Here is a 23,082-nt window from a genome sequence, read left to right as displayed (position 1 = left end):
CATTCTGGCACAGGTGGGAGGTGGAGAAATTAACGTAATTGATTCCACGTTCCTGGCATTAATATGGTTAAGTTGTTGTTTTTACCTCTGCAGGTACCCTGATCGGGATGTTTTGACAGCTGTGTCTACCAGACCCTCCCTTCCAGCCATACAATGGTAGAAGAACTCCTGAGGACAAAAACAAACAAACAAAATTAAATGACAAACTAACTATGGGTGCATTGGTGCAACAGTAAATCAAACTGATCGGTTAAATCAATCATACAACATAATCCATAATCAATAATAAAATAATCGATTAATAAATCAGTCCTTATTTTAGGTGAAAAAAACAACAAAAAAAACAAACAATCACACTCGTGTGAAGTGAGGGGCGCTCTTATCGTCATACATCACATTCCGTGCTCAGCCAATCAAATCATCTCAAATTTGGTACACACAAACACACAAAGCTGGGCATAGGAGGGGCTAGGGCCTCTAAAAAAAATAAGAAACTAGAAAAAGTGCCCCTCGGGGCACAGGTCTCCACCAGGGCAGGTCAGGTTGTGGCCTCCTGGTGGCGCTATAATAGGCCAATGTGAAAAGGGTGCCATTTCTTCTTACGCCTTGGATGGCAATTGGATGATTTGAGGCATTTTGTTCCAAAAAATGTGTTTTGCAAAAATCCACCTGTTGGGCCAGGCCAATGTGAAAAGGGTGGGATGTATTCCTCAGCCTAGCAGGAAAGTCTGCGAAAGATTTCGCGTAAATTGCACGCTGCGTTCATGATTTGAGGCTTTTTGTTCAAAACGGGCCAATCCTGCAAAACTTTGAAAGTCAATGTTAGGCAATCAGGATGGAATGTGAAATATGGGACAGATCCGTCTCGAGACTATAGATATAGCGTGTAACAATTTGGATCCCCGCCCGGTGTCTTGGCATGAAAATGCTTGAGGAGCATCGGTGGGTTACTGCAGGGGTTCTCAACGTTTTTGGCCGGGGACCCCCCGGAAATGCTTTGGCAATGTCTCGGGACCCCCGCCCCGCCTCGCCTCTTCCCGGGGACCCCCCGGAAATGCTTTGGCAATGTCTCTGGACCCCCGCCCCGCCCCCTCCCAACCCCCAATATAAATTGACTGCTGCAATAACCTTAATAATAGAGACAATATACACCATAAATAAATACTGACACCAGATATAATCATTAGGGAGGTGTATTATGCATGTACTATGTATACTATATGTAAACTCTTCATTTCCATTTTCCAGAACCCCCCCCCCCCCCCCCCCCCGAGGGGTCGCGAACCCCAGACGTTTTTATTTCCAGGGAGAAAAAAAAAGTCCACTTCAATTCGGCATAGAGTAGCGCAAACGTCTGCTGATTTATGATCGTCTGCACCTTTGTTAAATTGACGCACACACACACACACACACACACACACACACACACACACACACACACACACACACACACACACACACACACACACACACACACACACACACACACACACACACACACACACACACACACACACACACACACACACACACACACACTCCTCTCTCTCTCTGTCACTCTAATTAATTAGTCTCATGTCGCACATCTAGATTCTCCCGGCGGATCCTGCCGGGAGCTGCCCATGCCATAGAAAGCATAGGTGGACCCCAGGCTACTGTGTCACTGACCTGTGGTTTGATGCCCGTCAGGAACCTCCCGGAGATGAAGCCCCCGGAGCCGGGCAGCGGATCGTACGCCTGGAAGCACGGCAGCGATTTCCCAGAAGGCATCAGGGGCGGCCGGCGGCCCTCCAGCTCAATCTGACCCAGCAGGCAAGAGATCTAAACGGAAAGAAAACGGTCACACAAACAAGGTTAGGGCAGTGGCAACGCGTTGTGAGCTTGTAGATCGGCTATTTTCAGCATGCAACCAAGTGTATAATGACTTATACTGTATCTCTTGTCCACTAGTCCCTTCCTAACAATTTAGTCTAGTTTGTATTTGTTGACAAAATTGTCAATATATTTAGTTTTAGTCATCGTAGCTTAGTTTTCATTTAGTTTCCATTTAGTTTTTGGCAGTGAAAAAAGGTAGTCTACGAACATTTTTCGTCTTAGATTTAGTCAACAAAAACATCACTGGGCACTGTGGGCCGTGGTTTTTAACCATTTTCATTTGAAGGCCCATTATTGGTGGTCAGCTCACCACCGGAGCGGTGGTCACCTCACCACCGGAGCGGTGGTCACCTCACCACCGGAGCGGTGGTCACCTCACCACCGGAGCGGTGGTCACCTCACCACCGGAGCGGTGGTCACCTCACCACCGGAGCGGTGGTCACCTCACCACGGTGGTCACCTCACCACCGGAGCGGTGGTCACCTCACCACGGAGCGGTGGTCACCTCACCACCGGAGCGGTGGTCACCTCACCACGGTGGTCACCTCACCACCGGAGCGGTGGTCACCTCACCACCGGAGCGGTGGTCACCTCACCACGGAGCGGTGGTCAGCTCACCACCGGAGCGGTGGTCAGCTCACCACCGGAGCGGTGGTCAGCTCACCACCGAAAATCCAGACTATGAATAGGCCTTAAGGGTCCATTTGGTTTAATTTTACAACTCCCCATCATTTAGCTGGGGGACCACCTGGAACCCCCTCAAGGACCACTGTTTGAAAACCACTGCGTTGGGGGCGGGACATGATTTCACAGCTCATCCAAGGTACACACATCAAATTACTCAAGACAATGCTTTTATATAATTGTGTTATTTCTCATATCCGCCCGGTGCAATTTGTGTTTACAAAGCTGGAAAAAAAAAGCCAAACAGAAATTGTATTTCTAGATTCAAATGCTGTATGTCAAAAACACAATATAATTAATTTAATTGCAATTAGTTGAATGGCGAATTCAAATGCATAATGTCGTAGATAAGAGGTGGCAGCCCTCCTAGTTGTGGCATGATCACCTGCATCATACATGGGCAACTGGCGTCCCCCACCTTCACTTAATGTGGCCCTCAGATCAATTTCGGAATAGTGATATGCTATTGATTTCAGCTGTTACAATTCCAAACATGCAAACATGACCCCGCTTTAATTACTTGCAGTCTAAATTAGTAGCTTGTCAAGTAGTATTACAAATAATGTTATTGCCTTTTTTATGTCCAATATATTTGTATTTAGTTAAAATGACTTTTCAGGATCCCAATTAAAAATAGCAAAAAAATATTCAGGATTTCAATTCAAATATAGCAAAAATAGCCAATCTACAAGTTCAAAACGCGTCGTGATGCGACGCGTTTTGAACTTGTAGATCGGCTATTTTTTGCTACGGCATGCATGCAATGCCCACCCCTGACCCCTGACCTGCATGGTGTTGACAGTCGACCCCTTGGCTCCTGAGATGACCATCAGCTGCAGGTTGTTGTCTGGGAAGGACGTGTGCAGACCAGCAGGCATGCATACCTAAGCAAACAACAACACCACAACAACACCAATCACAATGAAGAACTGTGAGTGGTGCAACTCCGTGTGGGGGTCCCTGGTGGGTCCCCGGAACTTCCAGACCCACAGGAACGCGCCCAGGTTGCCAGCCCGGTTCCGGCGAGCCGCCCCGCGTCCGAAACGGTCGAGAAATGACAGAGTTACTGTGTGGGGGAATTAGCATTTAGCAGACACCTCTCTCTCTCTCTCTAATTAGCAGGCAACAGTGCAACACTATCTCTCTCTCTCTGTTTCTAGAACAACAGCGCCACTTTTGCCCCTACTGGTACTCTAAACATTGTGACATAGGTTAGGACATAGTCACATAGGTTAGGACATAGTCACATAGGTTAGGACATAGTCACATAGGGACATTGCTGTTCCTTGGAGTGGTTGCACCACTCAAAAACAATCGTATACTGTACTACTGCATGTCAGAATTTCTTAATGCATCCAGACATTGTGGATGCATTAAAACTGGATGGACGCCGGGCCCGAGAAACCGAGATTGATTTACCCTTGCAATGGATGCCATGCCCGATGCATCCCAAGATTTGTTTTATTCCCCATGCATCCCAGGTGCGTAGGAGAGGGCACACCTACAGGCAACAGGTGCGTAGGAGAGGCTTTTGCACACCTACAGGCGGCAGGTGCGTAGGAGAGGCTTTTGCACACCTACAGGCGGCAGGTGCGTAGGAGAGGGCACACCTACAGGCGGCAGGTGCGTAGGAGAGGCTTTTGCACACCTACAGGCGACAGGTGCGTAGGAGAGGGCACGGTGCCCGACAATGGAAAAGGAACAAACACCCGCACACTGTCTTCAAATGCAGTGAACCAACTTTTAATAGGGAAACGGCAACGTTTGGGCCGATGCGGCCTTCACCAGATAGCCGTCACCAGATAGCCTTCACCAGGCTTTCTTTTGTATAAAACTGGCTTATGCCGTCTATGAGGACGCAGCTTTTTGAACGCCAATATCTCGGATCCTTCTTTTTAGACCTAAAACAAGCTTGGTTTGCGTCTGATTCATAAACGATAGTATTTTGCTTACAAAAAAGTATGTTTTGGGTGGATTAAATGACAATTGCGTTGTTTGTTGTTGTTAAATGTTAAATAGCTGATTTTTACTTCCTGACTCAAAACATTCTTCATCGATGCTGCGTTAACCAACAAATAGTAACTGGTGTAAGAGTGTAATGTCGTCTAACTATTCAGAGTTAGTTGGAGGATAGCCTCGGAAACCCAGACATTTTTAATTTCCAGGGAGAAAAAAAAAAGTCTGGGACCGAGTCCACTTCAATTCGGCATACAGTAGCGCAAACGTCGATCACTCTCTGCTGATTTCTGATCGTCTGCACTTTTGTTAAATTGACGCACACACGCACACACACTCTCTTTCTCTGTCGCTCAAATTAATTACTCTCATGTCGTGCAGCTGTGTCTAGATTCTCCTGCCGGGAGCTGCCTATGCCATAGAAAGCTAACCCTAACCCCAGGCTAGTTGAAGGCTGAATAAAGCAGAGGAAAGGCCATTCCAGACTGTTACACTGTATGTATGAACATAAAGAGTTGGTGAGACTGTATAGGTCCTCTGTTCATTGAAGCAAAATGTAGGGGGCAACACATAGTTCAGGTTTTCCAGGAAGGCAATCGCCTTGTTACGTGTGTGAATGCATGTGCTGTGCTCCTTACAGTGGACCTAGCGCACGCAGAGCAGACCCAGCGGTGTTGAGCTTGGTTCTCTTTTTAGTTAGCGTATACCTTGTTGGTGTTAGTTAGCGTATACCTTGTTGATGTTAGTTAGCGTATACCTTGTTGATGTTAGTTAGCGTATACCTTGTTGATGTTAGTTAGCGTATACCTTGTTGATGTTAGTTAGCGTATACCTTGTTGATGTTAGTTAGCGTATACCTTGTTGATGTTAGTTAGCGTATACCTTGTTGATGTTAGTTAGCGTATACCTTGTTGATGTTAGTTAGCGTATACCTTGTTGATGTTAGTTAGCGTATACCTTGTTGATGTTAGTTAGCGTATACCTTGTTGATGTTAGTTAGCGTATACCTTGTTGATGTTAGTTAGCGTATACCTTGTTGATGTTAGTTAGCATATACCTTGTTGATGTTAGTTAGCGTATACCTTGTTGATGTTAGTTAGCGTATACCTTGTTGATGTTAGTTAGCGTATACCTTGTTGATGTTAGTTAGCATATACCTTGTTGATGTCGTTGTTGACCTGGTTGGCCACCTCTTTGAACTTGAGGTCGGCCGTGTTGAAGTCCCTCTGGTCGGGGTTGAGGTGGGCGTCCTGCCAGCGGCCGCGGGCCTCCGCTTGGTCAACGGTGGGCGGCAGGTTGAAGGCTGCCTGCAGGGCCTGGCCACAGCAAAATCACAGATTGAGACTTTAAACCTTTTGCTTTTATATGAATATATGATTTATTTTGTTTTTACAACTCCAATGCTGTATGCAATCTTATAATAAAATAAAAATAGCCTATCTGCATTCATTGAGAGCTTGTAGATAGGATATTTTGGCTGCACAACATGTTGCCCATACATAGATGACATCCATGGCTTGATTGGCTTCTATGGAATCCAAATGACTGAACATAATCAGTTGTGGCGACTGAGAACTTCAATCAAGACAATTTCAATTAGGTGTGTCATGCATGCACAATAAAAAGTATCTCATGATAGATCTACTACTTTCTGCTACTTGCATTGCTTTTTGTTTTGTTTTAACTCACTCTGGTGCCGTAGGTTAGATTATTAACTCACTCTGGTGCCGTAGGTTAGATTATTAACTCACTCTGGTGCCGTAGGTTAGATTATTAACTCACTCTGGTGCCGTAGGTTAGATTATTAACTCACTCTGGTGCCGTAGGTTAGATTATTAACTCACTCTGGTGCCGTAGGTTAGATTATTAACTCACTCTGGTGCCGTAGGTTAGATTATTAACTCACTCTGGTGCCGTAGGTTAGATTATTAACTCACTCTGGTGCCGTAGGTTAGATTATTAACTCACTCTGGTGCCGTAGGTTAGAGAGTTTTTTATGAGCTTCTTCCTCAGCCTGTTGGCTCCGGGTTTCACCAAGATGTCCTCCACACCTGCGCGCGCGCGCACACGCGCACACACACACACACACACACACACACACACACACACACACACACACACACACACACACACACACACACACACACACACACACACACACACACACACACACACACACACACACACACACACACACACACACACACACACACACACACACACACACACACACAATTAATTTATCATTTACAGCTGTAGGCAAGCAGTGAAGAGTCATATAAGGGCATGTCACATCTGTGACGTAATCAAAGACAAACAATGTCACAAAACGTGACAATTCACAGTTTCCGTACCCGGGGCGTGCACTTTCAGAGCGCCCGTGGAGAGGGACGACGTGGTGATGACCCCTCCACATGTCGCGTATTGGGGCAAGTGGAGAAGGAACAAAACACCAAAGAGGGATAAGCCGCCAATCCCCATTTTGGGCACGTCATGTTTTGGCGATAAGGCTGGAAAATGTTTAAAGGGAATGGCAAAAAGGATATTTTGTTGCGTGTTCCGGTTGGGAGTACGGTTCCATACCGACTGCCTCCTCATAACCCTCCAAGGATGCGTTTTTTTACGTGTTTTACATGAAAGCCCAGAGCACCAAGGATGTGTTTTAACTAAAGATCAGCAGATGAGCTTTTTTGTCACCCGAATCCGAGTGTGCATATTTATAATCCGCCCGTTATCCGACCGCATTAATTCATTAATCCAATTTATATATCCGCAACCACCCGAAATCCGCTGCAGGGATAGCCAATCTACAAGCTCACAACTTGTAGATCGGCTATTTATAAGTTGTGTCACTCACCACTGCCGACAGTTCACCAAAGTTACGGTTGTATATTCCCATTTCCATGGCAACAAGGCTGCCGTCCGTTCAGTCAGTCACGTTCGCACATCGCAACGAACGTCTTTTCATGTGGCATATATCCAGCCCTCGCTCCCATGCAGTCCCATGGCACCGAGTCCCACGCCAAACTTATATTCTTCCCTTCTGTTTCAGTTAGTTGTAAGTTTATTTCATACTCTCAGCTGCCTGTTAGCCTAGCAGCCCACTCGTTGTTGTGGTCCTTCTTAGCCAATATAGGCGTCTAATTTGTGCCTGATGGAAAATATTAAAATACTACTAACGCACGCATGCTGAGATTGTGCCTTTTAAAAACTATATTATAAGACTATAGATAGATATCATTAATTTATTTCCGTTTTAATAGTTATAAAGCCTATAGATAGATGCCATTCATTTATTTCCAGCATTATTTCACCCGCGGTTTATCCGATATTCATTTATAATATATTGAATTGACCCTAATCCACCCTAAACTGCGGTTCACCTGCGGCAACCGCGGCTAAATCCGCCACCCGCTGGTCTCTAGTTTTAACCCAATTAGGCCTGACGTCGAAATTAAAAGAAATGTCTTTTTAAAATGTATTTTTTTCTGAAAAACCTCATGTTTCTATATCAGTGGTTCTCAATATTTCATGTCAAGGACCCCACAAATGATTTGTAATTGGCCGCCGACCCCCATCTGAAAATATGTTGTTCCAGGGACCCTCCAGAAGCAAAGATTCAAGTTAAAAACTGAAACTCTGAAGGAATATATATTCAAAGATTTGAGGCACATTTTCACGATTTAAAAAAAATAGCAGACCTACAAGTTCATAGCTTGTAGATCTGCTATTTTTCAATAGCTATAAAGTATAACATAATGCTTAAAACACCAAAAGGGGTTCCCACCCAAAATGGGTTAATTTCTATTAATTCAGAAATAGATCTCTCTACACTACCGGCCAACAGCGTCTCCATTGCTAGGAGATAAACGGACCGGAAGTGGTCGGTCCGTCAATGAAGGTATTCCCACCTCGTTGACTCCAATGGGTAGCTGAAATCATGCCTTGGGGGTGGTCCAAAAATTGTCAGCGAGAGAATCCCTTAGCTTTTCCGCAAACCCCCAGTTCAAGACACTATTTTAGCCCCTCGAATAAGGCACAGGTCCCGACAGTACATTATGGCAGTGGCTGGACAGACTGGTATCGATTCTGGCAGGCAATGAGTCAACGGTCCGATTCCTAAAAAGTTCCATTTAACGACTTCCTACCTGTTGGTGACAGGTTAGACAGCTCGATGGGTTGCTATGGTTACTATGGTCACGTGGTGTTGGGTGGTACGTCAGACAGGTAGTAAAGTCAGCTGTTCACTGGTGGCATTTCATGAATGGAAGGAGAGGGGGTGAACGACGGGGAAGTCCAACTTTGCTGACCGCTTTACAAACGCAAACGCTAAGACAACACCATGCTGCTATCTGTATACTATCTTGCACAACGCACTTTGTTATGATGCCAAATCAATTGTTTGAATATACCTTTAATAAATGAATAAACGCAGTACACTGGAGAAGTGAGTCCTTGGCATGCAGCGCGTCTGGCAGTACATTTCCCCGCTTTTAGCCTCTCGGTGGCTTAATAAGTTCGTCGCCATACACTACCGGTTCACCAACCTATGTGCCCGCCTCTCCCCACCCCCTACACAACCCCACTGTGGTCTCCTCCTCTGAAACACATGGCCTGTGCTGTGGTCTCCTCCTCTGAAACACATGGCCTGTGCTGTGGTCTCCTCCTCTGAAACACATGGCCTGTGCTGTGGTCTCCTCCTCTGAAACACATGGCCTGTGCTGTGGTCTCCTCCTCTGAAACACATGGCCTGTGCTGTGGTCTCCTCCTCTGAAACACATGGCCTGTGCTGTGGTCTCCTCCTCTGAAACACATGGCCTGTGCTGTGGTCTCCTCCTCTGAAACACATGGCCTGTGCTGTGGTCTCCTCCTCTGAAACACATGGCCTGTGCTGTGGTCTCCTCCTCTGAAACACATGGCCTGTGCTGTGGTCTCCTCCTCTGAAACACATGGCCTGTGCTGTGGTCTCCTCCTCTGAAACACATGGCCTGTGCTGTGGTCTCCTCCTCTGAAACACATGGCCTGTGCTGTGGTCTCCTCCTCTGAAACACATGGCCTGTGCTGTGGTCTCCGAGGCTACTTCTTACCCAGCGCGAAGCCTCTCGGTGGAGCTGTCGGTGAACACTTACCCAGAGACCCCTTTTCTACCGGCTGGTTCCATAAAGTAATACAAGGATAGAGACCGAACCGGACCGGAGCGCCACCCCCCCCCCCACTCCAAACGTCGTTGAAGTGGGACTCATAAAATGTCCCTGGGACTCATTTCTAAAAGACCATCCCTCTGCATCCCGGGACTCATTACATTGAAAACCTCTTTACATCGCTGCACTTTACCCAGCGTGAAGCCCCGGTAGAGCTGCAGGTAGGCGGTGAACACTTACCCAGAGTGAAGCCCCGGTAGAGCTGCAGGTAGGCGGTGAACACTTACCCAGCGTGAAGCCCCGGTAGAGCTGCAGGTAGGCGGTGAACACTTACCCAGCGTGAAGCCCCTGTAGAGCTGCAGGTAGGCGGTGAACACTTACCCAGCGTGAAGCCCCGGTAGAGCTGCAGGTAGGCGGTGAACACTTACCCAGCGTGAAGCCGCGGTAGAGCTGCAGGTAGGCGGTGAACACTTACCCAGCGTGAAGCCGCGGTAGAGCTGCAGGTAGGCGGTGAACAGCCGGGCCAGACAGCTGAGCAGCTTGCCGCTGGTCTCCCCTCCGTACAGCTCGAAGCAGCAGTGGACCAGGCCGTACGCCGAGGCGCCATAGTGGGCCTTGTCCAGGACCCCTACCAACAGCTCCCCGTGACGGATCACCACCTGATGAAGAAAACAGTGATGGGAGATTAACCCATTTTGACCTGAGATCAGATTCTGAAAATGTCTTCTAAAGTTCTAGAGTTCTTTGATTTTTCAAAAATAGCAGACCTACAAGCTCGTAGCGCGCCACTCGGTGGCGCGCTATGAGCTTGTAGATCTGCTATTTTTCAATAGCTAAAGCATAACATAATGCTAACACCAAAAGGGGTTCCCGCCCAAAATGGGTTAATCGGCAAACACATCGGTATCGGCCAATTTTTGTTGTTTTTAGATTAATCAATCAGACCGATTAATTAACATTTACAGATAAACAAGCCCAAATTAACAGCTTGAACAGATCTACAAGCTCACAATATTAAATATAAAGGTATTAAAGTTAAATCTGACTTGACTAAGCATGCAGTGCAGACACCCTGTTACATGTATTAACAAATTATAGTTTTTCAATACAGAATGAGATCATATTGACATCGGTAATAGCTGCAATTAATTATATCAGATATTGATATCGGCCAAAATGTCTCATCGGCACATCCCTAGGAAAACAGGACCCAGAGAGATAAATATCGTCACGTTTAGAAGACGAGATAAATATCGGTAAGAAAAGCAAGGTGGTGCGCCTCCTCTGGAAACACTGCCCTTGGGTTAAGGCAGGGGTTCTCAACCCGTGGGTCGCGACCCCTCGGGGGGTCGCCAAATTATTTTAGGGGGTCCCCAAATTATTTTCAAAAAAAAAGTTTTTTTCACGATTTTTCAAAAATAGCAGACCTACAAGCTCATAGCACGCCACTCGGTGGCGCGCTATGAGCTTGTAGATCTGCTATTTTTAAATAGCTAAATTATAACAATGCTTAAAACACCAAAAGGGGTTCCCACCCAAAATGGTTTAAGGTTATTGTAGCAGTCAATTTATATTGGGGGTCGGGAGGGGGCGGGGCGGGGGTCCCGAGACGTTGCCAAAGCATTTTCGGGGGTCCCCGGCCAAAAACGTTGAGAACCCCTGGGTTAAGGCACATTCTGTACAGGAACCCCTTTGTGTTTTAAGCACGTTATACTTTAGCTATTGAAAAATAGCAGATCTACAAGCTCGTAGCGCGGCACTCTGTGCTATTTTTCTTTTAAATCGTGAAAATGCGGCACAAATCTTTGAATATATATTCTTTGCCCACCCCTTTTTTTTCCCCTCACTGTATACGTTTCTTTTCCCTTTTTACCTCCATTATTATGAATTCCTTTCTCTTCTTTGTCTATATAGAAGTGTCTATTTGTACGTCTCTAAATGTTTTTGATGAATTGAACATGGTGGACCCTATTGGAAACAAGTGTAATGCTTAATTGGGTCGTCCACTCACAGTTAACAGCCTTTGTATTGAGTTTGTGCTTGAAATGTACTGTAATTCTGCAAACTGTTAATAAATATTTCAATCAATCAATCAATCAGAACGAACGTTTTTTAACTCAAATCTTTGCTTCTAAGGGGTTCCTGTAGGTTTCCAGATGGAGGTCGGTGGCCAATTAATTAGATTTCTGGGGTCCTTGACATGAAATATTGAGAACCACTGATACAGAAACATAGGTATTTCAGAAAACTGTCATGATTGACATTTATTACATTTCTACGTCAGGCCTAAATGAGTTAACCCATTTTGACCTGAGATCAGATTCTAAAAATGTCTTCTACATCCTGACAGTTTTCTGGAAAAGCTGTTTCTGTCAGTCGTTCTTCGAATTTTCAAAAATAGCAGACCTACAAGCTCGTAGCGCGCCACTCGGTCATAAACCAACAAAGTGGAAAAAGCAGCACTCCAAAATTTTGAGAACGCCCGACGCGTTCCGACAAACAGCCTTCTTCAGAGTAGACTAAAGAGTTTGCCGAAACGCGTTCTCAAATATTGGAGTGCTGCTTTTTCCACTTTGTTGGTTTATGACTTACGAGATAAATATCTTCGTACGTAAATGGGAAGAATGAGTGTTCCAAGAAGATTTAAAGAAGACATTATTTAGTCACGAGCCTTGTCGAGTCATGAGGCCCATAGGGGCAGGAGTCTTATCTCCTGTTTCCTTCATAGAGTCATAATTTTTGTCATTCTTTTTTCTGTTTTTTTTGGCTAATATAAAGTACTAATTGTTGGCTGGGGACCCCCAGCAGACCCCTCCACTTTGAAAACGACCGCTATATACCATGACATCGGTATTGTGCTGTCACAGTCAGAGGATATTATTAAATCTAGGCATACATTTCTTACGAAGAATGTTCTTCACCAATGTGATTGTAAGGGTGTCTACTAACATATCCCACAATGTGTTTGTAAGGGTGTCTACTAACATATCCCACAATGTGTTTGTAAGGGTGTCTACTAACATATCCCACAATGTGTTTGTAAGGGTGTCTACTAACATATCCCACAATGTGTTTGTAAGGGTGTCTACTAACATATCCCACAATGTGTTTGTAAGGGTGTCTACCAACATATCCCACAATGTGTTTGTAAGGGTGTCTACTAACATATCCCACAATGTGTTTGTAAGGGTGTCTACTAACATATCCCACAATGTGTTTGTAAGGGTGTCTACCAACATATCCCACAATGTGTTTGTAAGGGTGTCTACTAACATATCCCACAATGTGTTTGTAAGGGTGTCTACTAACATATCCCACAATGTGGCGCTCTATGAGCTTGTAGATCTGCTATTTTTCAATAGCTAAAGCATAACATAATGCTAACACCAAAAGGGGTTCCCGCCCAAAATGGGTTAAGTTCTACTCGTCAGTATCACAAGGAAAACACATTTTTCAAGGTTTTAAAGAAAAATAACACCCGTGTGAAGTGAGGGGCGGGCACCCTTATCGTCATACATGATCTCATTCATGCCGATCACAATTTGCGTCCTCACTTTCCCGGCCTCACTTTTATCTTCAATAATGTACTTTGCTCAGCCAATCAAAAAACATCGCTATGGGGTGATCAGCCAATCAATCACAAGCCAATGTTTGCGTACACAAACCCGGAAAGCTAGGCACAGTGCCCCTCAAAAAATGGTTATCGACAAAATCTTAATGTTTGCCAATTATCTGTGGGGCCACTTGCTAAATCGCAACGGCCCACAAGGTGGCTGCATTAAATCTATCAGTCACAGGAGCCATCTTTCCAGCCGTCCCTCCATCTCTCGTCCACGCGCGAGCAGTCAAACCCAGGCTTACCGAGCCTGGCGTTGACGGCGTTGTGGAGGCGACAGAACCACTGAGAAAGGGCATGGCGACTGGTGGCGTCGGGCCGGTCAGCCGTCGCCTCCAGCCTGCCCCTGAGGTGCTCCGCACACGGCTCGCACGCACGGGAAGAACTTGGAGAAGAGGTGGATGAAGCGCCGCATGTCCTGCTGCTGGTACCGACATAGAGCCTGGAGAACATCTGGCTCAACACTGTCCTGTTGCTTGTGGGAACAGCCTGGATAAATCATCAGAGTTCCATGGGTTTTATATTCTCTTCTCGAAAGATGCCACATCATACTGCTGATGTCACTCTGTCTTCCCTATATGGAGTATCCTATTTATGGCGTGTTCCGTTCACACCGTTGGCTCAGATTATGTGGAATCCTCTCTAAAGGTGGTTGCACACTGGACGCGTTTATTGGAAAACCGACGAGAAAGCTCAGCCAGCGTGCAGGGACCTTAACAGTCATCATAGAAGGGGGAAACCTTCACACAGGCCCTTCTTGGAGGCTGATGCCCCTGTAGACTCGGAAAACAATCTTGTTGATGCTGCTAGGCAAAATGTGACACCCGTGTCAACCCATTGGCGAAGTCAAGTAGGATGTTCAGTAACTTTCTTCTCCAAGTTCTCACAAGCCAGTCTCATGTCCGTACAGTCACCAGGAAGACCGTCGTCGGATCTCTTGTCCACCGCGGGTGACGATACAGAGTGCGCCCCTCCTCCGCCCGTGTCAAAGAGGAGCTGGGGGGTGAAGGCGGTAGCGGTGGAGCAGGGGCCCGGAACAGTGTGCATGGTCCGGAGGTCCAGGGACGACGGGCCTTTGCCCTGCGGCTGACAATGGCTCTTCTTGTGGGCCTCCAGCTTCTCGGTCAGCTGCCTGTACAGCTCCTTCACCGGCTGGCCGCTGCTCTCCAGAGGCTCCAGGGTCTTCACCAGGGCCACCATGGAGGACGGCAGCACCTTGTTGTGAAGGTGGAGCAGCATGCGCAGCGCATGTCTGTGGACGTTCTCATTCGCCCGGAACGCCGTGAGGAGGAAGCCGTCAAAGACCGCCGAGCAGAACTCCTCGGAGCCAAAGGCGTCAAAGAGCAGGGTCGCCAGGGTTCCGGTCAGCAGATGCAGGAAGATGTCCCTGAAGGCCATGTCGCTGTGAGAACCCGCCAAGGCCGGGAGGAACCTCTGCAAGGCCCTCCTGTTCATCATCCGGGCCGTGTTGTTGACATAGTAGAGGCCAATCTCGCAGGCGACCTTGTCGTCCTTCAAAAACTTGGTGAAGGCGCCCGTCAGAGCGGTGGGATAAGCTGTCTTCTCCTGGCTGGGCAGCTTCTGATCCACAATGAACGTGTAGTCGTCCACGACCACGGCCATCATCGCCGGCAGGAAACGGGTCACCACTTCTAAATCCAAGGGAGGCTCGCTGAAGACCTGATTGTCAATCATGTCCCAAGCACCCTGACCCAACGACAGCATTCTGAGGAGCAGTATCAGCTCCGGGCTGTCCCTGGGCAGAGCGTTCTGATTGAGGAGTTCCTGGAGGTTCTTCACCGTGCTCAGCACCAGCGTGTGACTAGCATACGGGTCGCACAGAATCATGGACAGATCGGCCAGAACGTGCTCCTGTCCCTGCTTCACTCCGTCGAGGAAGCCCTGCAACTCTCTGGCTCGCTTGGCGTCCACAAACTTCTCGCGAATGCAGGCGTCCAGGCACCAGGTGAATTTGTGGCAGGGCTCCTCGTTGCAGATCTCGCTGACGTCGCAGTCGTGGAGGGACATGAGCAGCTCGGCCCTCAGCGTGCAGTAGTGGACCTTGCGCGTGCGCCTGAAGAGCATGCGCAGGAACTGCAGCACCATGTCGTACAAGATCACGTTCTTGCCTATCATCCGGGTCAGCGTCATGACCACGTCGCCCTGGCGCCTCGTCTTGGGCGTGGGGCTCATGAAGTTGTGCAGGGGGGAGAGGTTGCTGCTGAAGAGCGCCGCCTCCTTCTCCGCGATGTACTGCTTGAGCAGCGGCTTCACCTCCTCCGCGAACAGACCCTGGCTGCCCTGCCAGATCTGACGCTTCACCTCCACGCCGCAGACCCTGTACAGCTCCTTGTCGGCCAGCACCGTCGCCAGGATGTTCTCCGGCACCTCAGGCAGATACTTCAGCACCTGCAGGATCACCGGCTGCATGGCGGGCATCTTGACCAGCGGGAAGCTCTTCTCCAGCAGCAGCTCGAGCTTCACGTATCTGTCCTCGTCCCTGCCCTCCGCCGCGATGGCGGCGATCCTCTCCGTCAGCATGTCCCGCAGCTCGTCGAAGGCCAGCTGGTGGAACTCCAACCGCGGGGTGTTGTGGAGGTCCAGGAATGGCAGAGCGGCCTGGAGGGTCGGCATGGGGATGCCGTTCTTTGTCTGAAACTGATCGACGGCTTTGAGACACTCTGTGGCACTCTGTGCCTTGGAGAGGATCTTTTTAAGGTCCTCGCCATTCTGTATCTTCAAATCGCGCAGCCCGGAAAACATTATTTCGTTTCAATAATCAAAAGTAAATTTGTTAAACGCTTGGAACATGGGATTTAACCGCAGATGTACGTGTAGCTAAACTGGAAAAACACAACAAAACAAACATTGCTTTTGCTGTCACAGAGTGGGGAGATGTCAAACACTGTGCGAACACTTATATAGACTGATCACAGATCTGTTCTGATGTCACAATACGCAACCCGTTGACATGTGTATATACCAGTAAGTTTAGGGCGAGGTTATAACAATCCCTGTTATGCCCATATATGGATTTATTTTTAATTGATGTTTTCAGGCCTGAAACAACTAGCCTGTGAAACAACAGAGCTTCTTAATACGGCACAGTTGAGAAGCACAAGTTAAACTATTAATCTGGTGTCAGTGAGGACAGATGTAGATTTGCTGGCCGGCTCCAAATATTATTTTTCTAAAGTAAAAAGTTATATTGCCTTCCGTTTGTTAGAAAAGTACTAAGGCCGTAGTAACAGATACTTGTTCTGTTTTTCTCGATAAGCCCGATCGATAAGGTGCTTGTTATCAATAAAACTGTATGAGCTTCATCCCTATGTCAGGGTGGTACCCGGGTGGCAGCCTGGGTGGCACCTGGTGTCAGGGTAGTACCCGCGTGGCAGCCTGGGTGGCACCTGGATCTTACCTGGGAGTCGCACATGGTGTCAGGGTGGTACCCGGGTGGCACCTGGATCTTACCTGGGAGTCACACATGGTGTCAGGGTGGTACCCGGGTAGCAGCCTGGGTGGCACCTGGATCTTACCTGGGAGTCGCACATGGTGTCAGGGTGGTACCCGGGTAGCAGCCTGGGTGGCACCTGGATCTTACCTGGGAGTCGCACATGGTGTCAGCGTGGTACCCGGGTGGCAGCCTGGGTGGCACCTGGATCCAGTTCTTGCCAGGGATCTTTGACCTCCCGGTCAGGTGGAGAGGCAAGGCGTCCGGAGGGATCACGTTGAGCAGCAGAGTGGACACCACCTGAGACCAGCGGGGGGGACAGACACGGAGCTCACATTTTGGACTTAAAAGACGTAAAAGTGGCTGGGGGGGTTATGTAGGGAAAGCCAGTCTGAAAAGGTGGGTTTTGAGTGCGCTTTTGAACATTTGGGAGCAGCTCTGATGTGTGTTGGGAGAGAGAGTTCCACAGAGAAGGGGCGGCCACTGCGAAGGCCCTATCTCCACAAGTTCGTTTGAATATGTGTGGCGGTGAATGTGTGAAGTACCTGTTTGCCAGACCAGAGGCACTGTGGTTTGAGTATGGCGGGCGGCAGCAGCTTGATGCGTCCGGGCCTGTCGGTCAGGCCCCGGTAGACCAGCTCCGTGTACTGGTCCTTGGTGAAGAAACAGCCCCGGATGGTCATCCTGGTGCCGGACACCATGTGGTCCTGGATCAGCCCAGCGAGCGGCTTACCGTCCTATATATCCACCACACACACATCACAACCAAATACATTTTTAAACGTTTGGGTGCATGACCCGGTGTGCAGACTTTATTGGGGTTTTTTTTTGGGGGGGGGGGGGGGGGGGGGATTCTGACCACTGCCAGTCTAGACACCTGGTATTTTTAGTGAGTGGATGTGCGTTTCGTTCATCCTTCGGGACAATAAACATTATTATTATAAGCAAAAACGTAAATGTAAAATTATCTGAGAGATCATTGGAGGTTCATTTACAATGATGCCGAGATCACACATAAATAACACAAGAACAAAGATTACACATATAAATAAAACAAAAAGAACAAAGATTACACATATAAATAAAACAAGAACAAAGATTACACATATAAATAACACAAGAACCAAGATTACACACATAAATAACACAAGAACAAAGATTACACACATAAATAACACAAGAACAAACACAAGAACAAAGATTACACACATAAATAACACAAGAACAAAGATTACACATATAAATAAAACAAGAACAAAGATTACACACATAAACACAAGAACAAAGAAAGACAATATGTTAACAGCAATCAGTTAAAACGGCTGCATACAGTTAATAACCGACCAGGTGGTAAGCCTGTGTGTGTGTGTGTGTGTGTGTGTGTGTGTGTCATACCTTGGGGACCAGGTACTGGCGGTCCGTGCTGACCAGCTGGTAGGCCTCGGCGCGGCTCAGCTCACTCTGGGGGAAGTGAGCGTTCATCTCGTCTCCGTCAAAGTCAGCGTTGTAGGCCTTGCAGTTGGCGTAGTGGAGCCTCAGCACCTGGTGGGCCAGTCACATGGGTGGGCCAGTCACATGAAGCATGCATGGAACTCAAAACATTTTTATTGGAATTATTATGTTTAGATATTATCGTTCTAAACAGTGTTGATTTCGTGGGGTGCACACGCAGATCCGACACACCAAAGGTCCGAAGCGCGGGGACATGCGACGCGGTGCGAAAATGCGATGGACCGACATGCGCTGCTCCCTTGCTTGCGGTTATGGTTAGGTTAGGGATTGAGGTTTCGGATCAATAGTATGTCGGATACCCGATTTCATCGACTAAAACTAAAGAGGAAAAATGTTCGTCGACTAACCTTTGTTCACTGACGAAAACTAAATGGAAATTAAATGAAAACTAAGCTACGATGACAAAAAAACTATATATACCAACAATTTCGTCAACAAATAAAAACTAGACTAAAATGTTAGGGAGGGACTAGTGGACGAGACGAGAGATCCAGTATAAGTCATTTTACTCTTTGTTGCGTGCTGAAAATAGCAGATCTACAAGCTCACAACGCATCGCAGCGGTTTTGAGCTTGTAGATCTGCTATTTAAAGCAAGTGTAAAATTAGGCCTTTCGATGGCATCAAGGCCTGCCAAAACACATTTTACACTAAAATATCAAGATATTTAGTCGACTAAAACTAGACTAACACCAAAACATTCCAGGTGACTAAAATGTGACTAAAACTAAATAAAAACTATTCAAGAGACTATGACTAAAACTAAAATCTAAATGTGCTGCCAAAAACAACACTGGTTCTAAAGCTATTTTCTTGCTCTTCTACATACAACCAAACAGTTGAAGAAACCATAGATTTATTTTTGTTGGGGCTTTCGCCTTTATTTTATATTTTTTATGGAGGGATAGACAGTAGGCTGACAGGAAATGGGGAGAGAGATGGGGACGGTTGACATGCAGTGAAGGTTGTCGGGCTCGGGAGTCGAACCCGCGGCACACTGCCAGACTGGATTGCCTGAGCCTTTACTTTTAGGAAATATCAGAGGCCATTAGGGTTAAATAGGGATGCTTCTAAATATGCCTCTGATGCATCTGTTGCGAGCCCACAGCTCATCTATGCCTTAAAGGTATATTCAGTGATTTCACTTAATTCAAATATCACTTCTTTTTTTGTTTTGTTGTGATTATCCTCCCTACTATAGAGTGTGCTGACCATATAAGGAGTGACCCTGTCCCCAGTTAACCCAAAAAACCTTAGGTTTCGTTTTTGGCTAGGTGGCCCAGCCTTCATCCAATCAGGATATAGGGGGGCCTTCCGCCAATCACGATCGAGCGGAGGCGGACCTTGGTATGTGTGCTGTTGGCCTGTCGCGTGTCCCCCCCACTGTAGTGTGTGCATGTGCACATCTTGTTACCGGGGCAGACCGGGGGGTTTTCCAAATCACCCAAAATCACTGAATGCTCCTTTAAGGGCAGCCGTGCGCTCTCCCAGACCCCAATCGGAACGGACGCTACGGTTGAGGGTTTTGACTTATTTATCTGAATATGAATACCTCTGTGTACACACACCAATGCTCTGTGTCATGGCCTAGATAATAAATAATAAAGTAAATTATTATTTTTGACCAACCTGTCTTTGTGAACTAATTTATGTGTGCATTAGATTAACAGTTCAGTTTAGTTTATAGATCACCACCTTTACAGAGATAAACCAATACAGTAATGTCATAAACTCTATCAGAGGTCTCAGCATAGCAATGCAGGCACACACATACAGTATGAACCACCTTATCTTTCAGGTGCTCACTCTCAGGTGATCCCGAGGACACAGGCTTGATCTATAGGGTTACCGATATATCTCTCAGGTGATCCCGAGGACACAGGCTTGATCTATAGGGTTACCGATATATCTCTCAGGTGATCCCGAGGACACAGGCTTGATCTATAGGGTTACCGATATATCTCTCAGGTGATCCCGAGGACACAGGCTTGATCTATAGGGTTACCGATATATCTCTCAGGTGATCCCGAGGACACAGGCTTGATCTATAGGGTTACCGATATATCTCTCAGGTGATCCCGAGGACACAGGCTTGATCTATAGGGTTACCGATATATCTCTCAGGTGATCCCGAGGACACAGGCTTGATCTATAGGGTTACCGATATATCTCGTGACCACTGAACTCTTCACCAGAGCCTGCGTCGAGGCATCTTGCGTCAGTTTCGGTCACAATCAGTTATTCCCTTTATTCTCAATCAAGTGGTGCACGGGCTTGATTTATAGGGTTACTGATATATCTCCTCGTGACTACTGAACTCTTCACCAGAGCCTGCGAGGCAGCTTGCGTCAGTTTCAGTCACAATCAGTTCTTCCCTTTATTCTCAATCAAGCGATGCACTAAAGACGTTCCTTGTCGATAGTGTGTGTCACCGATCCACCTCCCCTGGTCAGGGGTTGAGAGTATTTCTACTCAGCAAACACAAAATGGCTAGTTATACTCCATTACTCACCAAAAGGTAATTCAAAGAAACGGCAGAGGAGATGTAAACTTTCAGTCTCAGGTAAAAAGCATGGGAGGCGAAAAGATCTACTAAAAAAAAACGTCTCAAAAGAGATAACAGAGATGTTTGCAGCGCAAATGATTAACAGAAAGTCTGTAGTTGAGTTCTCTAGCTCGCGCAAATAGAAGAGTCTCTCCTCCGCGCTTAGGCATATATACTGCCATCTGATGCAATGCTGGTACGACGGACGTGCCGTTGCTATGATACGCCCCTGTCACCCCATTGGTCCATCCAGTCCCCCCCGACTCATATCATGTTCTGAAAGTCCCCAGTCTTAACATACAGTTTCTACACAGCTTCCACTCGTGCCTTAAAAGGACATGTTATCAGTTAAACTTATTTGAGGATTCACTCGGTCATTTTACATCCCATAGCCAGAGGGGACGGCTGGACAGTCCCCGGAGACACACAAGCAGCCTCTGGTTGCACTAGGAGTTTCACAATAAAAAGGTGTCAAATTAAATTAATTGGGGCTGGACTTTAAAAAGGGTACAGCCGTTACCTTTTCTCCCGGCAGGATGCGAGCCAAGTGGGCCTGGATGGAGGGTCTATGGAGGGTGGGCTGTCTGTTGAGCAGCAACACATCTCCATTCTTTATGTGACGATTCACCTGGACGCACGCGCACACGCACACGCACACGCACACACACACACACACACACACGACACACACACGACAGCACGACATTTTAGTTTAAAACAATAAATAAAAAAAAGATGATCTACAAACTCGTAACGTGCATTGTATACATCTGCTATTTTGGAGAGATTTCACCGTAGAACACTGGTTCCCAAACAATGCGTCGGGAACCATTTGTGGGTCGCGGACTCATTTTTATGGGTTCCTTACTTTTTTTTGTTTCCTACATTTTGTTTTTAATTATTATTTATTATCAAAACATTTTCAAAAAAACATTCCCAAAAAAAAGCTAAGATTTTCATGAATTCAAAACAAATTTTTTCCAGTAATTTCATGAAGATAAATCAAAGAAATTCCAAAGTAGTAATCTGCTATGTTCACTAGTTTGGGTCCCGGGGCAAACATCTAGGGCTCGGCCATGTTTTACTATCTTGAATAACATTTTAAAATAGTTCAACTAGCTGATCTACATCGAGACGTTGTGAGCTTGTAGATCGGCTATTTGAACTACCGGTATTTGAAAAGGTTTTTTGAAATAGTAAAAAATGGCAAATAAGTTTAGGAACAAGGGTTAAGGGGTGGCGCAAGATAAAGCCCCTCATCTCTCTTTTGGGTCTCGACCTGAAAAGCTTGGGAACCCCTGCGAGTGGAATACCTCCTACTTGCTTACCATCACTACTAGATAGGATAGCACTTACTATCTTCATGGGCATGCGGTGCGGACCGGGGCACGGCGTCAGCAGCTGCTTGGCCACCGCCTCCCGCTGCGTGGCGTTGCCGGCCGACAGGATGGTCTTCCTGCCATCCTCGTTGATCACCATGGAGGCGCCGGGGTGCACGTTGGGCCCGTTGAGGACCGCCTGGCGCAGCTCCTTCACGTTCCAGGGCGTCACCGGCTGGGGGTACGTCAGCTTGGTGGCAAACACCTAACAGACGAAGCACGCAATAAGGTCACCCGGCTGGGGGTAACGTCTGGCAAACACCTAACAGAGGAAGCGCGCAATAAGGTCACCCGGCTGGGGGTAACGTCTGGCAAACACCTAACAGAGGAAGCACGCAATAAGGTCACCCGGCTGGGGGTAACGTCTGGCAAACACCTAACAGAGGAAGCACGCAATAAGGTCACCCGGCTGGGGGTAAGGTCTGGCAAACACCTAACAGAGGAAGCGCGCAATAAGGTCACCTGGCTGGGGGTAAGGTCTGGCAAACACCTAACAGAGGAAGCGCGCAATAAGGTCACCTGGCTGGGGGTAAGGTCTGGCAAACACCTAACAGAGGAAGCACGCAATAAGGTCACCCGGCTGGGGGTAATGTCTGGCAAACACCTAACAGAGGAAGCGCGCAATAAGGTCACCCGGCTGGGGGTAACGTCTGGCAAACACCTAAAAGAGGAAACACGCAATAAGGTCACCCGGCTGGGGGTAACGTCTGGCAAACACCTAAAAGAGGAAACACGCAATAAGGTCACCCGGCTGGGGGTAAGGTCTGGCAAACACCTAACAGAGGAAACACGCAATAAGGTCACCCGGCTGGGGGTAACGTCTGGCAAACACCTAACAGAGGAAGCACGCAATAAGGTCACCAGGCTGGGGGTAACGTCTGGCAAACACCTAACAGAGGAAGCACGCAATAAGGTCACCAGGCT

At 47.3% G+C, this 23,082-nt stretch overlaps 2 protein-coding genes across 2 annotated transcripts in view; both read right to left on the bottom strand.

The window, feature by feature from the left end:
* The window catches only part of polr1a (RNA polymerase I subunit A), a 93,949-nt gene that overhangs the window by 41,097 nt on the left and 29,770 nt on the right, over positions 1 to 23,082 (bottom strand). The window contains exons 13-23 of the mRNA XM_079513505.1: positions 22,136 to 22,363; positions 21,300 to 21,407; positions 18,119 to 18,265; positions 17,269 to 17,460; positions 16,874 to 17,023; positions 10,132 to 10,315; positions 6,484 to 6,566; positions 5,673 to 5,831; positions 3,345 to 3,443; positions 1,669 to 1,821; positions 86 to 168 (exon numbers count right to left, since the gene is read on the bottom strand). Coding sequence (XP_079369631.1) covers positions 86 to 168; positions 1,669 to 1,821; positions 3,345 to 3,443; positions 5,673 to 5,831; positions 6,484 to 6,566; positions 10,132 to 10,315; positions 16,874 to 17,023; positions 17,269 to 17,460; positions 18,119 to 18,265; positions 21,300 to 21,407; positions 22,136 to 22,363 — 1,586 coding nt within the window. The remainder of the gene's footprint in view (positions 1 to 85; positions 169 to 1,668; positions 1,822 to 3,344; positions 3,444 to 5,672; positions 5,832 to 6,483; positions 6,567 to 10,131; positions 10,316 to 16,873; positions 17,024 to 17,268; positions 17,461 to 18,118; positions 18,266 to 21,299; positions 21,408 to 22,135; positions 22,364 to 23,082) is intronic.
* On the bottom strand, positions 14,119 to 16,035 carry LOC306926607 (negative elongation factor B-like; the record flags this gene model as incomplete). Its single annotated transcript, XM_079505959.1, has 1 exon — positions 14,119 to 16,035. One exon carries the CDS (start codon positions 16,033 to 16,035, stop codon positions 14,119 to 14,121), a length of 1,917 nt encoding a protein of 638 aa, XP_079362085.1.

Source organism: Electrona antarctica, assembly GCF_951216825.1.
Source record: "Electrona antarctica genome assembly, chromosome: 1".
Lineage (NCBI taxonomy): Eukaryota > Metazoa > Chordata > Actinopteri > Myctophiformes > Myctophidae > Electrona > Electrona antarctica.
The sequence above is the reverse complement of the archived record's forward strand: the minus strand, read 5'-3'. Positions and strand labels throughout refer to the sequence as shown.